Source organism: Pygocentrus nattereri, chromosome 24 (assembly GCF_015220715.1).
Source record: "Pygocentrus nattereri isolate fPygNat1 chromosome 24, fPygNat1.pri, whole genome shotgun sequence".
Lineage (NCBI taxonomy): Eukaryota > Metazoa > Chordata > Actinopteri > Characiformes > Serrasalmidae > Pygocentrus > Pygocentrus nattereri.
Window position 1 is genome coordinate 10,801,764 of NC_051234.1, and position 14,978 is coordinate 10,816,741.

The window sequence follows — 14,978 nt, forward strand, 5'->3', positions numbered from 1 at the left end:
TTTAGAAATAATAAATAAACTAAATTCTGACAGAATCCTCAGCCACTTCTAACTCATATCTAACAGTGTGCACAACCTGCCTCCTGGCATTTGTTCAGCGTCACCTACTGAAACAAGCAGCACATTCGTGTTTTCAAGCTTTTAAAGAAAACTAACAGCAGTGATACTAATAACAAAAGTGCTGCTCATGATATTCAATAATATTTCAATTTGACTCATGTCAGAATTCTCTTCAGTATGATATGAACATTTGTGGAAAAACACAGTGTAGCCACCCAGATTTACATTACACCTGTAAATCTGTGTATGCTGCCATGCTTTGTGTGAAAAGTGAGACAAAAACCAAACCAAAAAAGCACGTTTTTCCTGCTGGACAGGCTGAATAACTCAGCAGATCCTGTGACATTGTTGTACATCTCTACAGTTCTCCGAAAGAGCAGCAGGACATTTGCATGTCTGTGTGCATCAAGATAGTCTGTAAGCACACATGGGTGCTTCTGCCAAAATGAAATTGCCTCTGTACAAATACACAAAACCACAGCTTTTTATATTCTCACGAACAACCAAACCAACCCAAGCCAAGAAATATCGCTTACAGTGCAACACAAATGTGTACAAAGTTAGACTATTTTAAAATAAAATACATACATTTCCTTACAATATATTGTAGCACACATTCACATTGCTCTTATGCTAATACTGGTGGATGTGCTGCTGTTATGTGGCCTATTTTACTTCATGCTTTATCTTTTCATGCAATATTTCAGACCATATTTATTACAGACCCGGGGAACTCTTTGATATCCAATCTAGGATTTTCTGTTGTTATCAACCCGATAAAAACACTGCATATCAGCCTGGGGTCATGCCTAGTTTGAATATATGCATGTCGTTTGGTGCATGACACTATTTCACTACATTATAAACCACCTTAAAGCAAATTTGTCATTTTGTTGCATAACTATGCACAGTCTGGGAGGACCACAAGCTTCCGGGTTGGTGGCTCACGTCTCCTACCAGCCACCGGAACTCACATCACTCAGTTTATTACAGTATCTTTAGAGGGTAAAGACAAGGCAATATACTAATAAAAATGAAGTGCTTGCTAACCTATGTACTGCGGCTGTAAAATACGAAGCTGTAAAACGAAAACAAAGCTGTAAAATATTCAGCAGGCAACATCAGTCCAGACCTAAAACTCCTCCACCATCTCTCTCCTAAACCACTGAAAGAAAAAACAGCCATACCCAGAGTCTCCACTATGGGAAGCTTCTTCACTATGGCTCTCTTCTTCACCATCCTCATCACACCCAGGGCCAGCGTCACCGTCACCACGATGGGCAAACCCTCTGGGATAGCGGCTACAGCAAGGCTAGGGAGCAAGAGAGCAATTTACTTAAAATAGTCAATCTTCTATTCTACATCATTAACTTAATGAAAGTAATGTATATGTGCACTATATGGACAAAAGTATGTGGACACCTGACCATCACACCTCTATAAGCTTGTTGCATGCCCCATTCTAAATCCACAGGCATTAACATGGAGTTGGTCCAGTTGGTTCAACTTACATAGCGCCTTTTACAAACCCAAGGATGCTTTACACAGTGACGAAAAAAAAAATCTAGAAGACTAAAGAGGAGAAAAAGGACGGTTTTTAGCAGAGATGTGAAGGAAGACAAACAAGCAGTTACAAAGAGTGGAAGGTAGAGAATTACTGAGTTTGGGGGCAGCAGCACTGAAAGATCTGCCACCCATAGCAGAAAGTCTAGTTAAGGGAACTGTGAGGAGTCCAGAATTAGATCAGAGAGCACGAGAGGGACGAAATAATGAAGTAAGAGCAGAAAGGTATGTTGGAGCCAGACCATGCCTTGAAAGTAAGAAGAAGGATTTTGTAATTAATCCTAGAACTAAGAGGAATCCAATGCAACTGTTGAAGAACATGGAGTAATGAGCTGTTCACTTGGACAGACAGTGAAGTGTGACTCATTATTCCAGAGAACACGCTTCCATTGCTCAAGAATCCAGCGGAGACACTCAAATTTTTATTACTTTTGTGTTCTGCCCTGCAGCACTCTTTGACCCCGCAGTATGAGTTCACGTGGTCTACCGCTTCCTGGCTGAGCTGTTTTGACTTCTAGAGACTTCCGTTTCACAAAAACATCAGCAGCTGACAGAGGCAGATCTAGCCAGATCAGACATTTCAGGAAATTACTTGCAGCAAAGGTGGCATCCTGTGACACTGTAACCATCACTGAGCTTTTCTGCACAACCCATTCAACTGCCAGTGTTTGTTCTGGAGATTGCATGGCTCTCTGCTTGACTTTATACATTTGCTAGCAACAGGTATGGCTGGATCACAAGGAGTGTCCACATACTTTTGGCCACAGAGAATACATGCTAAGTATGTATGTCAAACATCAAAAACAATAACGTAAACGCTTTCAGAACTAAAAAAAAACAAACAAACAAACAAACAAAAAAACAACAACACAACCACCCCTTAAAGAAATGATGCAAAGACAATAATGTAAATTGTAGTATATGTAATACTCTGTGCATGTATGCTGAGACACACCTAACTCCTATTGTGAACATGTCCAGAATGTGTTTACCCTGGAGCCAGCCCACCATCATGATCACCCCTGCAAAACAGCACAAACCATCTGGGTTAAACAAACAGCTAAAGACTGAGTCACATTTTAAAAGCTAATTAAATGCTGCCACTCGAAAGCAAATGGTCTGCATCTACTAATAAAAACAATAGCGAGTGCTAATTAGTGAGTCTTAAAGGGATACTTTATTGGCAAACACTAATGAAGCTAATGCTGAATTTGGGCATTAGATAAAACAACCTTATTTGTGGCATTTTTGAGCAATACCTATGATTCCAAAGGAGTAGAGGGAGAGCTGCTTCCCCAGCAGGTCCATGCTTTTTTGTAAAGGGGTTTTAGGAGCCTGTTTAAAGAGAAAGAAACAAAAACCTCTTTCAAATAATAATATTAAACAAACAATAATATAAACACTAAGATAAAAAAATTTAAAACAGTAATTTAAAGAAACGTTTAAATCACTGATTGGTACACTGTTACCTCCTCGGCTTGCATCATCTTGAAGACTTCACCAAATTCAGAGTTCTCTCCAGTTCCAATGACGATACCCTAAGAAGCACAAGCAGAGTTTGTCTTTTTCTTATTAAATAAGACATCTGAGGACAGTTTTGAGGACAAAAGGCCAAGCCAGGTCATACAGTGGAACCTATTTTGAAAGGAATATCGCTGCTGACAGTGCAGTGTGCTCTTACATAGAAAAATGTCCCTTATTTACAAATTCTTATAAACCTTAAAGTACAATAATACAGTCAGACCAAACAGCAAAAGTTGCTTGGTGAAAAAGCTAATTCAAGGTAAAACTGTGGTATCATATCAGGGTAAGGGAAAACAAACACACATTCCCTTTAAAAGGAGGTTTATGCTGATTTCCTTCTTGTAAGAAATATGATCACGGTAATACTGTCAAACATTCACAAACACTCGTTTTTAATCTTAAGACTTCTTATTCATTAACAACCATAAGTCACACTGTAACTCATGTGAACTGTTTAGTATCTACTACAAATTATTCACCACCTACTATAAACTTAGTATATTATATAAATTACTCAGTATCTACTATGAATCTAATGTACGTTCTGTAGTTAGGAGTCTGAAGGTGGACTGACACGCAGTGCGTTAGAACTTAAATACTTGTTTATTTAGCTCTAATATATGTTTGTACCTTGGCTTTCCCACAGCGCACCAGTGTGCCCATGAAGGCAATGTTGCTACGGGAGGTGAGGTCACCATTAGTGCCAGGTGGCTGAGGGGCAGATGTTTTGGAGCAGGGTGTGGTTTCCCCTGTAAGGCTGGACTCATCAAGGCTCAGATCTACTGCCTGTGAGAGAGAGAGAGAGAGAGAGAGAGAGAGAGAGAGAGAGAGAGAGAGAGAGAGAGAGAGAGAGAGAGAGAGAGAGAGAGAGAGAGAGAGAGAGAGAGAGAGAGAGAGAGAGAGAGAGAGAGAGAGAGAGAGAGAGAGAGAGAGAGAGAGAGAGAGAGAGAATATTTATATAAAAAGGAGAACGTAAGTATGGAAAACTTTTGTAGTTATTATCCAACACCCAGTTTGGCTAATCAGTGCCTCGTGTTAAGTCAGGTGGGCTACTGATGGAATTTGTGGAATTTAACAAATCCATGTGATGGCTGGGGCCCTAAAAGAGAAATATGGAAAGTAGAGCTACTTTTTTTTTTTTTTTTTTTTAAAGACAAGACACTTCTGTGGAGATACAAGGCTTTGTTCTCACAACAGCGATACACATCTAAAACATATGTATATACAACAAACATGGACATTGCATACTTACTGCAAACTTATTTTAATCATAAGTGTGTGCGTGTTCAAACCTCAAACAGGCGCAGGTCAGCAGGGACTCTCTCTCCTACAGACAGACAGACTGTATCTCCAGGAACGAGCTCACGTGCCAGCATGTGCTCCAGCTGACCCTCCCGTACACTGAGAGAGAACCAGCACAGTTAGAGATGAAAATCTTTTCTGACCTCATAACGAATTAATCATTATATTTAGGAAACAATTCAGTGCATCATGAAATCTCAAATTTCAACATTAATCAACTCAATCATTTTAAAAAATATACTGAAGTGTGACTTGAACAGTAGTGGAATATATTCAAGAAAAACAATGCCATTTTTTAGGATTTCCACATTTGAAAAACAGGACTAGAACTTAATTTTGGCCTAAATAAATAAGTAAGTAAACATACACTGAGCACATTGACATAATCAAATGCATTTATCAGCTTATTCAAATGGTCGTGTAAACAGCTCACTCTGATTTCTTTGATCGGAGTAAGATCTAGAAATCTGATTAAGAAATCTGATAAAGAGGCTGGATTTTAGCTCAGTAATCAGATTTCTCAGTGCTGTAAACTCTTACTCTGATTTCTTTCAGCTTTCTCAGTCTGCTCAGTCATCATCTAGAATATCCATCTTCTAGATGATGCATGTTCATATTTTCAGGTAAAGTGGCTCAATTATAAAAAATTTTTTTTAAAGCAGCAGCATGAAATTTGAGTTTACGTCACATCTTCTGCGAGTTTATTGGCTGGCTGTGAAGCAGAAATCTGACTACAGTCTGACTCATGTAGACCTGCAGTTTCCCCAATATCTGATCACTCAAGAGCATGTAAACATGGTCAGAACTGCTGACAAAATAGGATTTTCTGCAGTTATCAGATTATTAAATGCATGTAAACAAACTCACTGTTTTACTAAACATTATAATCTATTACAGCATGTGTGATGCTCCAGTACTTGCGGGCCAAAACACTGCAGACTTCACCTCTGCTGCCTCATTAAACAGACCTGATTCAACTCATCAGGACATTAAGACCTTCATGAACGGAATTCAGAATGGCAGATGAGGGTAAACATTGATCTCCACAGCGATTTGGCCTGGAAGGTCCCCAGTTTCACATGCCTGCATTAATAGCATCTCAAAACTAATGTGGCTGAAATACCACCTTCCAAATGACGCATCATGATGCACCTTTTACAGCCTTAGTTAAAGCTTACATAACTTAGAAAAAGTAACTTAGAGGAAAGAAGATGAAGACAAAGAAGACAAAGCCACAGAGGGTAAACAATGACTGACGAAAAGACAGGAAAGTGGTTTAGCAGGTGACAGGTGAGTACTGTTCTGTAGAACAAACAGGATTATTTAAGGTGTTCAAGGATATTTAAACACTCACGCTAATAAAACAAGCCTAACAGCGCTCAACTATATCATAACTTCACATTCAACATGTGCTCAAACTTCTTTCATCTGCTCCCTTTAGGGGTCGCCACAGCGGATCATCTGCCTCCATCTTGCCCTATCCATTGCCTCCTCTACTTTCACACCAACCATCTCCATGTCCACCTTCACTACATCCATAAACCTTCTCTGAGGTCTACCTCTTCTCCTTCTACCCGGCAGCTCCACCTCAAACATTCTTTGACCAATATATCCACTATTCCTCCTCAACACATGTCCAAACCATCTCAACCTGGCCTCTCTGGCTTTATCTCCAAACTGCTCCACCTTCACTGTCCCTCTGATCTGCTCATTTCTAATCTTGTCCATCCTTGTCACTCCCAATGAAAATCTCAGCATCTTCATCTCCGCCACCTCCAGCTCAGCCTCCTGTCTTTTAGACAGAGCCACAGTCTCCAAACCATACATCATAGCAGGACGCAATGCTGTCTTGTAAACCTTCCATTTCACTCTTGCTGCTATCCTTCTGTCACACATCAGCCCTGACACCCGTCTCCACCCACTCCATCCTGCCTGCACCCTCTTCCTCACCTCTTTTCTACACTGTCCATTGCTCTGGATGGTTGACCCAAGATATTTGAAGTCATCCACCTTTATGCCCTCTACTCCTTGCATCTTCACCTTTCCACCTGCCTCCCTCTCATTTACACACATGTATTCCGTCTTGTCTCTACTGACCTTCATTCCTCTCCTTTCCAGTGCAAACATCCACCTCTCCAGATTCTCTTCCACCTGCTCTCTACTCTCACCACAGATTACAATGTCATCTGCAAACATCATGGTCCATGGAGCCTCCTGCCTGACCTCATCCTTTCCATCACCATTGCAAACAAGAAGGGGCTCAAAACTGATCCCTGATGTAACCCTACCTTCACCTTGAAACCATTTGTCACTCCAACTGCACACCTCACCACTGTCTCACTATCCTCATACATGTCCTGCACCACCCTAACATACTTTTCAGCTACACCTGACTTCCTCATACAGTACCACAGTTCCTCTCTTGGCACCCTATCATATGCCTTCTCTAGATCCACAAAGACACAATGTAGCTCCTTCCGACCTTCTCTGTACTTCTCTACCAACACTCTCAACGCAAAAATTGCATCTGTGGTACTCTTTCTGGGCATGAAACCAAACTGCTGCTCACTGATCTGAACCTCTCGCCTTAGCCTTGCTTCAACAACTCTTTCCCATACCTTCATGGTGTGGCTCATTAACTTTATACCTCTGTAGTTACTGCAGCTCTGCACATCACCCTTGTTCTTAAAAATGGGGACCAGTACACTGCTTCTCCACTCAGGCATCCTCTCACTCTCCAGGATTTTGTTAAACAACCTGGTTAAAAAGTCCACTGCCTTCTCTCCTAAACATCTCCATACCTCCACAGGTATGTCATCTGGACCAACTGCCTTTCCATTCTTCATCCTTTTTAAAGCTGCCCTCACTTCCACCTTATTAATTCTCTGCACTTCCTGATCCACTATCTCACCCCCCGTTGTCATCCTCTCTCTCTCGTTTTCCTCATTCATTAGTTCTTCAAAGTACTCCTTCCATCTACTCAACACTCTCTGTTCACTCACTAGTACATTTCCCTGTCTATCCTTTATCAGCCAAACGATACAAGTCCTTTACTCCTTCTTTACTGTCCAGCTTCTCATACAGCTCATCATAGGCCTGAGCCTTTGCCACCATTCTTTTTGCTATGCGACTAGCCTCACAGTACTCCTGCCTACTTCCTTCATCTCTCTGGTTATCCCACTTTTTCTTAGCGGCCTTCTTCTTCTGAATACTCTCCTGGACTTCCTCATTCCACCACCAGCTTTCCTTGTCTTCTTTCCTCCGACCAGACGAAACACCCAAAACATGTGCTCAAACAAGCCATATAAATGAAATACGGGTGTGAAGCCTATATTCATCCGCTAGCCACTTTATCAGAAACCTCTCGCAGCTCCACCCTGCTGTACAGTTAGAGACTGTAGGTTGTGCTGTCCCCTTCTTCAGAGGTCAGTTTCTGACCACAGTGCTGCTGCTGGATGGGTGGTCCACTCTCAGCCTAGCAGTGAGACTGATGTGTGTAAAAACACCACACACTCCCACACAACCATTTCAGTGTCACTGCCATGCTGGGAATGGACCACCAGCCAAAAAGGAAATGAATGGAAAAGCTTGTAATACTCAGCATAGTGTCTGTTTATGAAGAAAATCCCACCCTTCAGTAAGATGAAGCAATCAGTTTGGCCCAATCCCATTTCACCCCTCGGCCCTACCACTTAGCTCTACCCCTCTGTCTTGCACGTTCACGTCTAGGGGTAAGATGTCCCAATTTTTGTTGAGAGAGGGGTGGGGCGAAGTGTTGGGGCTACGTGAACCTCCAAATGGAAGTTCTTCAGAGACTCCAGAGAGATATGCGAAAAAAAAAAAAACGGCACGATGGAGTACAAGAGACAGAAGAAACCCACAACGTTATGAGTCCCACTGTTTCATCTTAGTTTAATGTCATTTCAATGTATTATGGTCGCTTTCTTCTTAACAAGCATAAAAAAAAAAAAAAAAATTAAAAAAAAAAAAAAAAAAAAAAAAAGAAATAGCATGCTAATGTCTTAGTAGCTAGCTAGTTAACTGTCCCATTCCACCTTAAATAGTCTAGCAGTTCTGACGCCTGAAGTTCCAGAAACATTCGAACAAGAATCTGGTGAATATCTGACTTCAGCTTCATATCACTGAAGCATTAGGGGTTGGTGATAATAAATAATTGTCCCCCTCTTTGAAGGCATATGATGCCCTACATGTAACTAAAGTGAGGAGCTGAACTTTACTCTCTGCTGTCACTGCAGACTGGCAGCGTCGCCTACAGCGAGGGTCTCATTTTGTATGGCAAGATTTCAACCACTATTCATTGCCACTGTTCCGAGGGGTTCGGGTGACGCTCAAAAACAAGGGGTAGGGGTAAAAAGAAGAAATAGGACTGGGGCTAAAATGGTCAGAACTGCTGCAACACAAAGTGGAACAGGAAAATTTGAAGGAGAATCTGGTGAATATCTGATTTCAGCTTCATATCACTGAAGAATCAGGAGTGGGTAATATTATATAATTGTCATGCCGTCTTTTTTAAATGTAACTAAAGCCCAGCAGTAAGGAGCTGAACTTCACCCTCCTCTGCTGTCACTGCAGACTGGCAGCATCGCCTACAGAGAAGTGCTAGTAGCTGCTAATGAGGTAATGCCCTTTTTATTTGAGGGTCCCATTTCATAGGTAAGATTTCAACCACTACCAAGGAGACACTCAGTGAGAAGAGGTAAAATTAAGAAATGAGCTTGGGGCTTTCAGTCGACAGACTTTTCTATAAGGACTTTGGTGGGAGTACAACGTGGGAGTTTCTAATAAAGTGGCCAGTTAGCAGAAGTACAAATTAGGTGTTTCTAATAAACTGGCCACTGAGTGGCGGTACAAGGTACATATAAAGTAGTGGGTAACACCTCTGCCCTCCATGCTACAGATTAGGTCAGATACCAATAAGCATCCTTGGGCAAGACTCCTAACACTACTTTCTCCTGCCTGTGTAAATCGATGAAATTGTAAACGGCTCTGAATAAGAGTGTCTGCCAAATGCCATAAACCATAAACACAATATAAAAGACAGGTGTTTCTAATAAAGTGGCCAGCAAGCGGAAGAAGGTTTTTCTGAAGTGGGCAAGTGCATAGCTCAAGCACAACCCAAATGTGAGCTAAAAATATCCCTTTTTTGTTTTGAAGCATGATGAAACAAGGTGTAAGCATGTGCTGAGGTTGTTGCATGTGCGTGTTTGGGCTGAAAATGGGAGGGCAGGACCGGAGGCTGAGCCACGGCTTGGGTTTGAAGTGCTAATCTGAGAGGATGTCAATGTTTGAAATGTCTGAAGTGGAAATTACATCCTGTCTCTCTTTCTCTCCATATGTTCACTGAAGGTCTTTTATGCTTTTCTGAGGTGCAGGTGAGTCGATTAACGCTCCAAGTATGAAGTGAGATTAGCTGCTGTTATATAAGTGAAGGACCTGCAGCAAGAGTAAGACCATCAGAGTGAAGAATATAGAGAGAGGGGGGAAAAAAAAAAAAAAAAAAAAAAGTCAATGAAACAGACTAGGACTCACCAGTGGCATTCTGGAGGCACCAGCTTCCCCAGCTCCTCCAGAGACTTCTCCGAGCGATATTCCTGACAAAGTACAAGATGTAAACAAATAAAATACGAACACAGACTGTGCATTCACTGTCAAGCTGCCTGTGGGCTTAAAGGATTTCAGCGAAGTTAAATCAGTGAAATTAAATTATGAGCCTCTCTGACAGGTTTTGGACATTTGAGTGAAAAGGAAAAACATTAATTATTTAAAAAAAAAAAAAACACTTCTGATCGCTCCTAATAATGTCTTAATGAAAAGACCAATTGCCAAGTCTGCAGCACACTTGTGAATGAAATCAGTCTTACCTGCACGAAGGCCACGGTAACAACAATAATAATGGCCTGCAGAAGAGAAGAGATGCTGTTAGTGGGGAGAGGGAGCGAGAAAGTGAGACACACCAGGAGAAAGAATGAATGGAGAAGAAACTTACCACGGTGATACTGACGGCATCATCAAACTGATGCATCAGCACGCTAATGACAGCAGAAGCTAGCAGCAGCATGATGAGAGGATCTTTAAACTACAGAGAGGGGAAAAAAAAAAAAAAAAAAAAACGATCAGTCTTCGGCGTTCTGATATAAATAGTAACAGAATGAACCCCTTAGAAGGAAAATGGGGTGGTGAAGAAAAACACTGTAAAAACAATTAATTAAAACCAGTAGACATCAGTCAAGGCCGATACACAAACTGTTACCAATGTCGGTTTTAAGGAACTAAAAGGTTTCAATAATTGAAAACATCCAATATAACTTAAGATGGTGTCAAACTAAAAAGCCTCCAGCTATTTTTTCTTATGCCAAGATTTAATAACTAATTGACAACTTTTAATTGTCAATTAAAACAAACAAACCCACAAACACAGACCGACATGAAAATCCAGTTTTGCTTTCTTGAAGGCTGGATTCATTAGTTTCTTCTTAAATTTTAAGGGTTCTATTATCCTTAAAAGTCTGAATGTATTCTATATTATTGCTCAACATATATACGATGAGTCCCGTTTTATTTTATTAGTTAGCTGGACTGATCGCTAATGCTTAAGCATTTTGGACCTTTCTAAGCAAGGAATCTGATATAACTGGACCTGGAACAAGTTCTAGTTAGATAGCCCTACTTTATATCCACGTGTAGACTTAACACATCTGTGCTCTAACAGTGTGTTGTGATTGCTTTTAGTCTATAATTAAATTTTTAATTGAATGTAGTAATGGCATCATGGCCACCGTGGCCACAGCGATGCTTTCTCTCCACTGTTGTTCTCTCTAAGGCTACACTGTGCAGTAACAGCAGCTACAACTAAAGCCTGCTGGTTGCGGTAACGTTGCCGTGACCCTGATGAAGCACAGCTCGTCCCAATGCACTATGTTGCTGCCCCACTTTCAGCGGTCTGCTGCAGGCCTGTGTAGCACAGTGGATTGACACTGTGGGCAAAGCCGAGCTCTGCAGAGACCACAAAACACATGACCAGAGCAAAGCATGCAGAACGTCCTACAAACATCCTGTTACAATCTGGCAACAATAATGTGAGAAATAACCAACAAAAACTACCTCACAGGAGAAGAGACACATAAATAGGAGGAACAAAAGTTCAGAATAAAGTACATACAAGCATTAGAGATGCCCAAGTTACTTTGGGCCTTTTTATAGATAATAGTATGTCAGTGTCAGAAACCACACACACCTCTCCAAACAACCGCCCGAGTAGCTCGTGCAGTTATGTTTCAGACCTTTTTTTTTTTTTTTTTTTTTAATTTAAGTTGTGATAGTCAGATACTTGAAAAGATCCTCCAAATCACTCTGTAGTGCAATGGCAATAACTCATTTCTAGTTTCACAACAACAGATCAGCCATGCAATAAAACTCCACACTAGAGGTATGCATTGCCGCAGGAGACTGGCAGGATCCATCATCTTGTGGTATAGGGCAAATTTTCAGTGTCATGTGCAGGCGCTAGCAGTTAACCAGACCAGGGTAGGACAACACATATGTGCAGAGAAATCCTGCAAATTAATCAATAGTCCAAATAAAATGTGAAATATCACCTAAAATCCAGCATATTTGCATAATATCTAACAGCAAAAAAATAAATAATAATAATAAATGCATTCCAAATAGATGCTGGTTCTAAACAGAAACAACCAATCATAAGAAGAACACATGAATCATGTGAATGGCTTTCTTGTAGGCTACAGAAACAGCATAAATGTATATGAATGCTGTTAAAATTACTAGACACAGTGTTGGGGAAAATAGCCGGTGTAACTGCAGGTTCTGCTTCAACCAAGCAGGAGCACACCACATATCTAAAACTATTATAAGACGGAGACGAACAGGTTGAACAAGTGGAACCACGTGTGCTTCTGCTTCACTGGAACCACCATTTTGTGGATAACCCCTGCTTAAGGCTCCAGGACCTTTTTGGAAACTTAGGATCACTCATACGTTTTCAAATCTGACCTGAGCCACTTTCATATGTGGTCCTAGACTGGATACGCATGTACTTGAGTTAAAGTAGAGATACCCAAGGGTAAAATATTACTCCAGTAAAAGTAGAAGTTCCTCCCTTTATACTTCCACTTGAGTAAAAGTACAAAAGTATTTCCCTTCAAATGAACCTAAGTATAAAAGTTAAAGTACTAAAAAATGTATTGTGGCTCTAATGTCCTATTAGCATTTTTATAACAAGACTTGCTTCATTAACTCCTTTTAGGTGAAAATACTCCAGTGTCTCTCTTGGTGAACCAATTTTTTAATAAAATGTCATTAATTAGTGACATTGATGTCTATTAAAATGATCATAAGCACAAAAACACTGAAGGTAAACAGTTTCCATCAGGGAGAACCGAGTGGCTCTGAAATCACTTTTTACACACAAGCAAAGTTTCAGTCTCAGATTTATTTACAACTTAGTTCCAAGTTTAAGTTTAATAAAAACTGGCTTTAAACTCAGGATCACAGATGAGCTCCTTTACTATGTTGATCTGTAGGCCTCTGTTCATAAACATAAACCAGCCCAAACTAATTTACTATAAAATGAAATAGTGTTTGTATAAATTCAGAAAAGAGACACGTCGGTCACGACTGCATGTGTGTTCATGTTTCTATATTGTAGAGTCTATTTACACAAAGTTAGCTTACAGTCAGGAGTTTCTTCCATAGTCTATATAGAAACTGACGTTGAACCGTGAACATGCTCAAAACAAAGTGACTGCTGTGCTCTGATTGGTGTTCTTGGTTCACACTTCTTTCATTTTGACATGTTACTTTTTATACACACAGAAGCCAAAAGGAACCATAGATTTTGCAAAATGTAGTGGAGTGAAAGTAAAAAAGTTGCCCAAAACAGAAAAACTTCAGTAAAGTACAGATAGACAAAAAACTACTTAAGTACAGTAACAAATTACATTTACTGGGCCGTCCACCACTGCCAAAGGATTATTGGATATGTAAGGCAGTGAAGGAAACAACTACGCTGCCTTCAAATACCAGCCTAAATGGAGGAACTTGAGTAGGTAACATTTTATACAGACGTTAGGATTCACCATGCTTTCCTGTCTCAGAGTGCTGTATGAGCAGGCAGCGTTTTGTACGTTTCAGACACAGCCGCAGATCACTGCCAGGGTCTTTGTGGACATCTGTGTCTCACCTGAGAGATGTATTTCTTCCAGAGCGGCTCACCCTCGCTGATGTCAAACTCGTTCCAGCCATGGTAGGCACGGCGACGGCTCACCTCGTCGTGAGAAAGGCCAAACTGCAGGTCAGCCTAATGAAACAGTAAGCAGGGAAGGACGGCAGAGGAGAGGGTGGAGGGAGGGAGCAGAGAGGAGAGCATATTAGAAAATATTACCTCAGAGAAACACAGCTTTCCCAAAATAACGCCTTCTGAAGTGTAACCATGACAACTGCTACTAACTGCAACCGTTGACAAGGTTTCTGTAACCGCAGAGACAGATAAATCCATTAGCACAGATACAGCTAATAAACAAACTCATTAGCCGATCTCCACGGATTTTAAAGAAATAATACAGAAGAAAGCAGAATCTCAGAGGAGCAGAGCAAATTATACATTACAGCAGGGGCGCACTAATCATACATACTGATACTCCGTCTTAGGTTTTCACTTTCTTTAACAGGTATTCAAAGTAGTATTCAAAGAGTATTCAAAGAAGGCAGGGACATGTTGGAATAAAGACAGAATAAACGTTGAATTATCTTTTTCATTTCCAGTGTGAGTGTGGTGTAGATCTGCTGAGAATGTGGTGAACATGCAAAAAGGACACAGCTGAACATGGAAAGGCTGCAAACTAATTTTTTTTGTAATACTGACTTTTTTATTTTATAAATGTTAAATCTTCAATTTTATTTTATTTTCATAAAAATAGTAAACATTTTCTAGTTACGGAATTCAGACCCTATTCGTTTAAAAATACAAATATCTGAAGAGCAAAAATGTTTAAAATGACCATCGGTGCTCCAGATCACAGCTCCCGTTATTAAATATCAATTAGAAGCACAGAAGGTGACCGTTTCTGTGCATGGTGTCCAGTTTGATTCTGTGGGTCGGGAAATCGTCCTTCCTCCGAGCCTGCCTACTAAGCACGGTTTTGACCTGCAGGTCAGACGATGCTGACCACAACGTATCACATAGCAACCGAAACAGTAGCCTTCATACACTCATGTCCTTTACTGTCACTGTCTAATGAACCAACTCAGCTTCTCTCCAGACACGAGAGCAAACCACAGCCTTTAAACGGTAATGAGTGGAGCGAGGGATGGTGGATCACTGTGTAAAGGAAGAATAAATAGCCAGTATCAGTAAGAAAGTGAGAAAATCCAGTGAACTGCTCCCCACATTTACACAACCTTTATCCGTTAGGATAAACTGGTTGTTTGTGTTCGTTACTTGCGTTACAAAAGCACAAGTAAGTGTTCCAAACCCGATTTTCTCACCAAAT

The 14,978-nt window shown here is 40.7% G+C and overlaps 1 protein-coding gene across 2 annotated transcripts in view; it reads right to left on the minus strand.

Moving 5' to 3' along the window:
• atp2c1 (ATPase secretory pathway Ca2+ transporting 1) overlaps window positions 1–14,978 on the minus strand; it is a 64,068-nt gene that overhangs the window by 19,544 nt on the left and 29,546 nt on the right. For both annotated transcript variants that reach the window (XM_017714422.2, XM_017714423.2), the window contains exons 3-12: window positions 13,670–13,786; window positions 10,457–10,546; window positions 10,332–10,367; window positions 10,000–10,061; window positions 4,440–4,548; window positions 3,778–3,933; window positions 3,093–3,161; window positions 2,883–2,958; window positions 2,579–2,645; window positions 1,248–1,372 (exon numbers count right to left, since the gene is read on the minus strand). In XM_017714422.2, coding sequence (XP_017569911.1) covers window positions 1,248–1,372; window positions 2,579–2,645; window positions 2,883–2,958; window positions 3,093–3,161; window positions 3,778–3,933; window positions 4,440–4,548; window positions 10,000–10,061; window positions 10,332–10,367; window positions 10,457–10,546; window positions 13,670–13,786 — 907 coding nt within the window. The remainder of the gene's footprint in view (window positions 1–1,247; window positions 1,373–2,578; window positions 2,646–2,882; window positions 2,959–3,092; window positions 3,162–3,777; window positions 3,934–4,439; window positions 4,549–9,999; window positions 10,062–10,331; window positions 10,368–10,456; window positions 10,547–13,669; window positions 13,787–14,978) is intronic.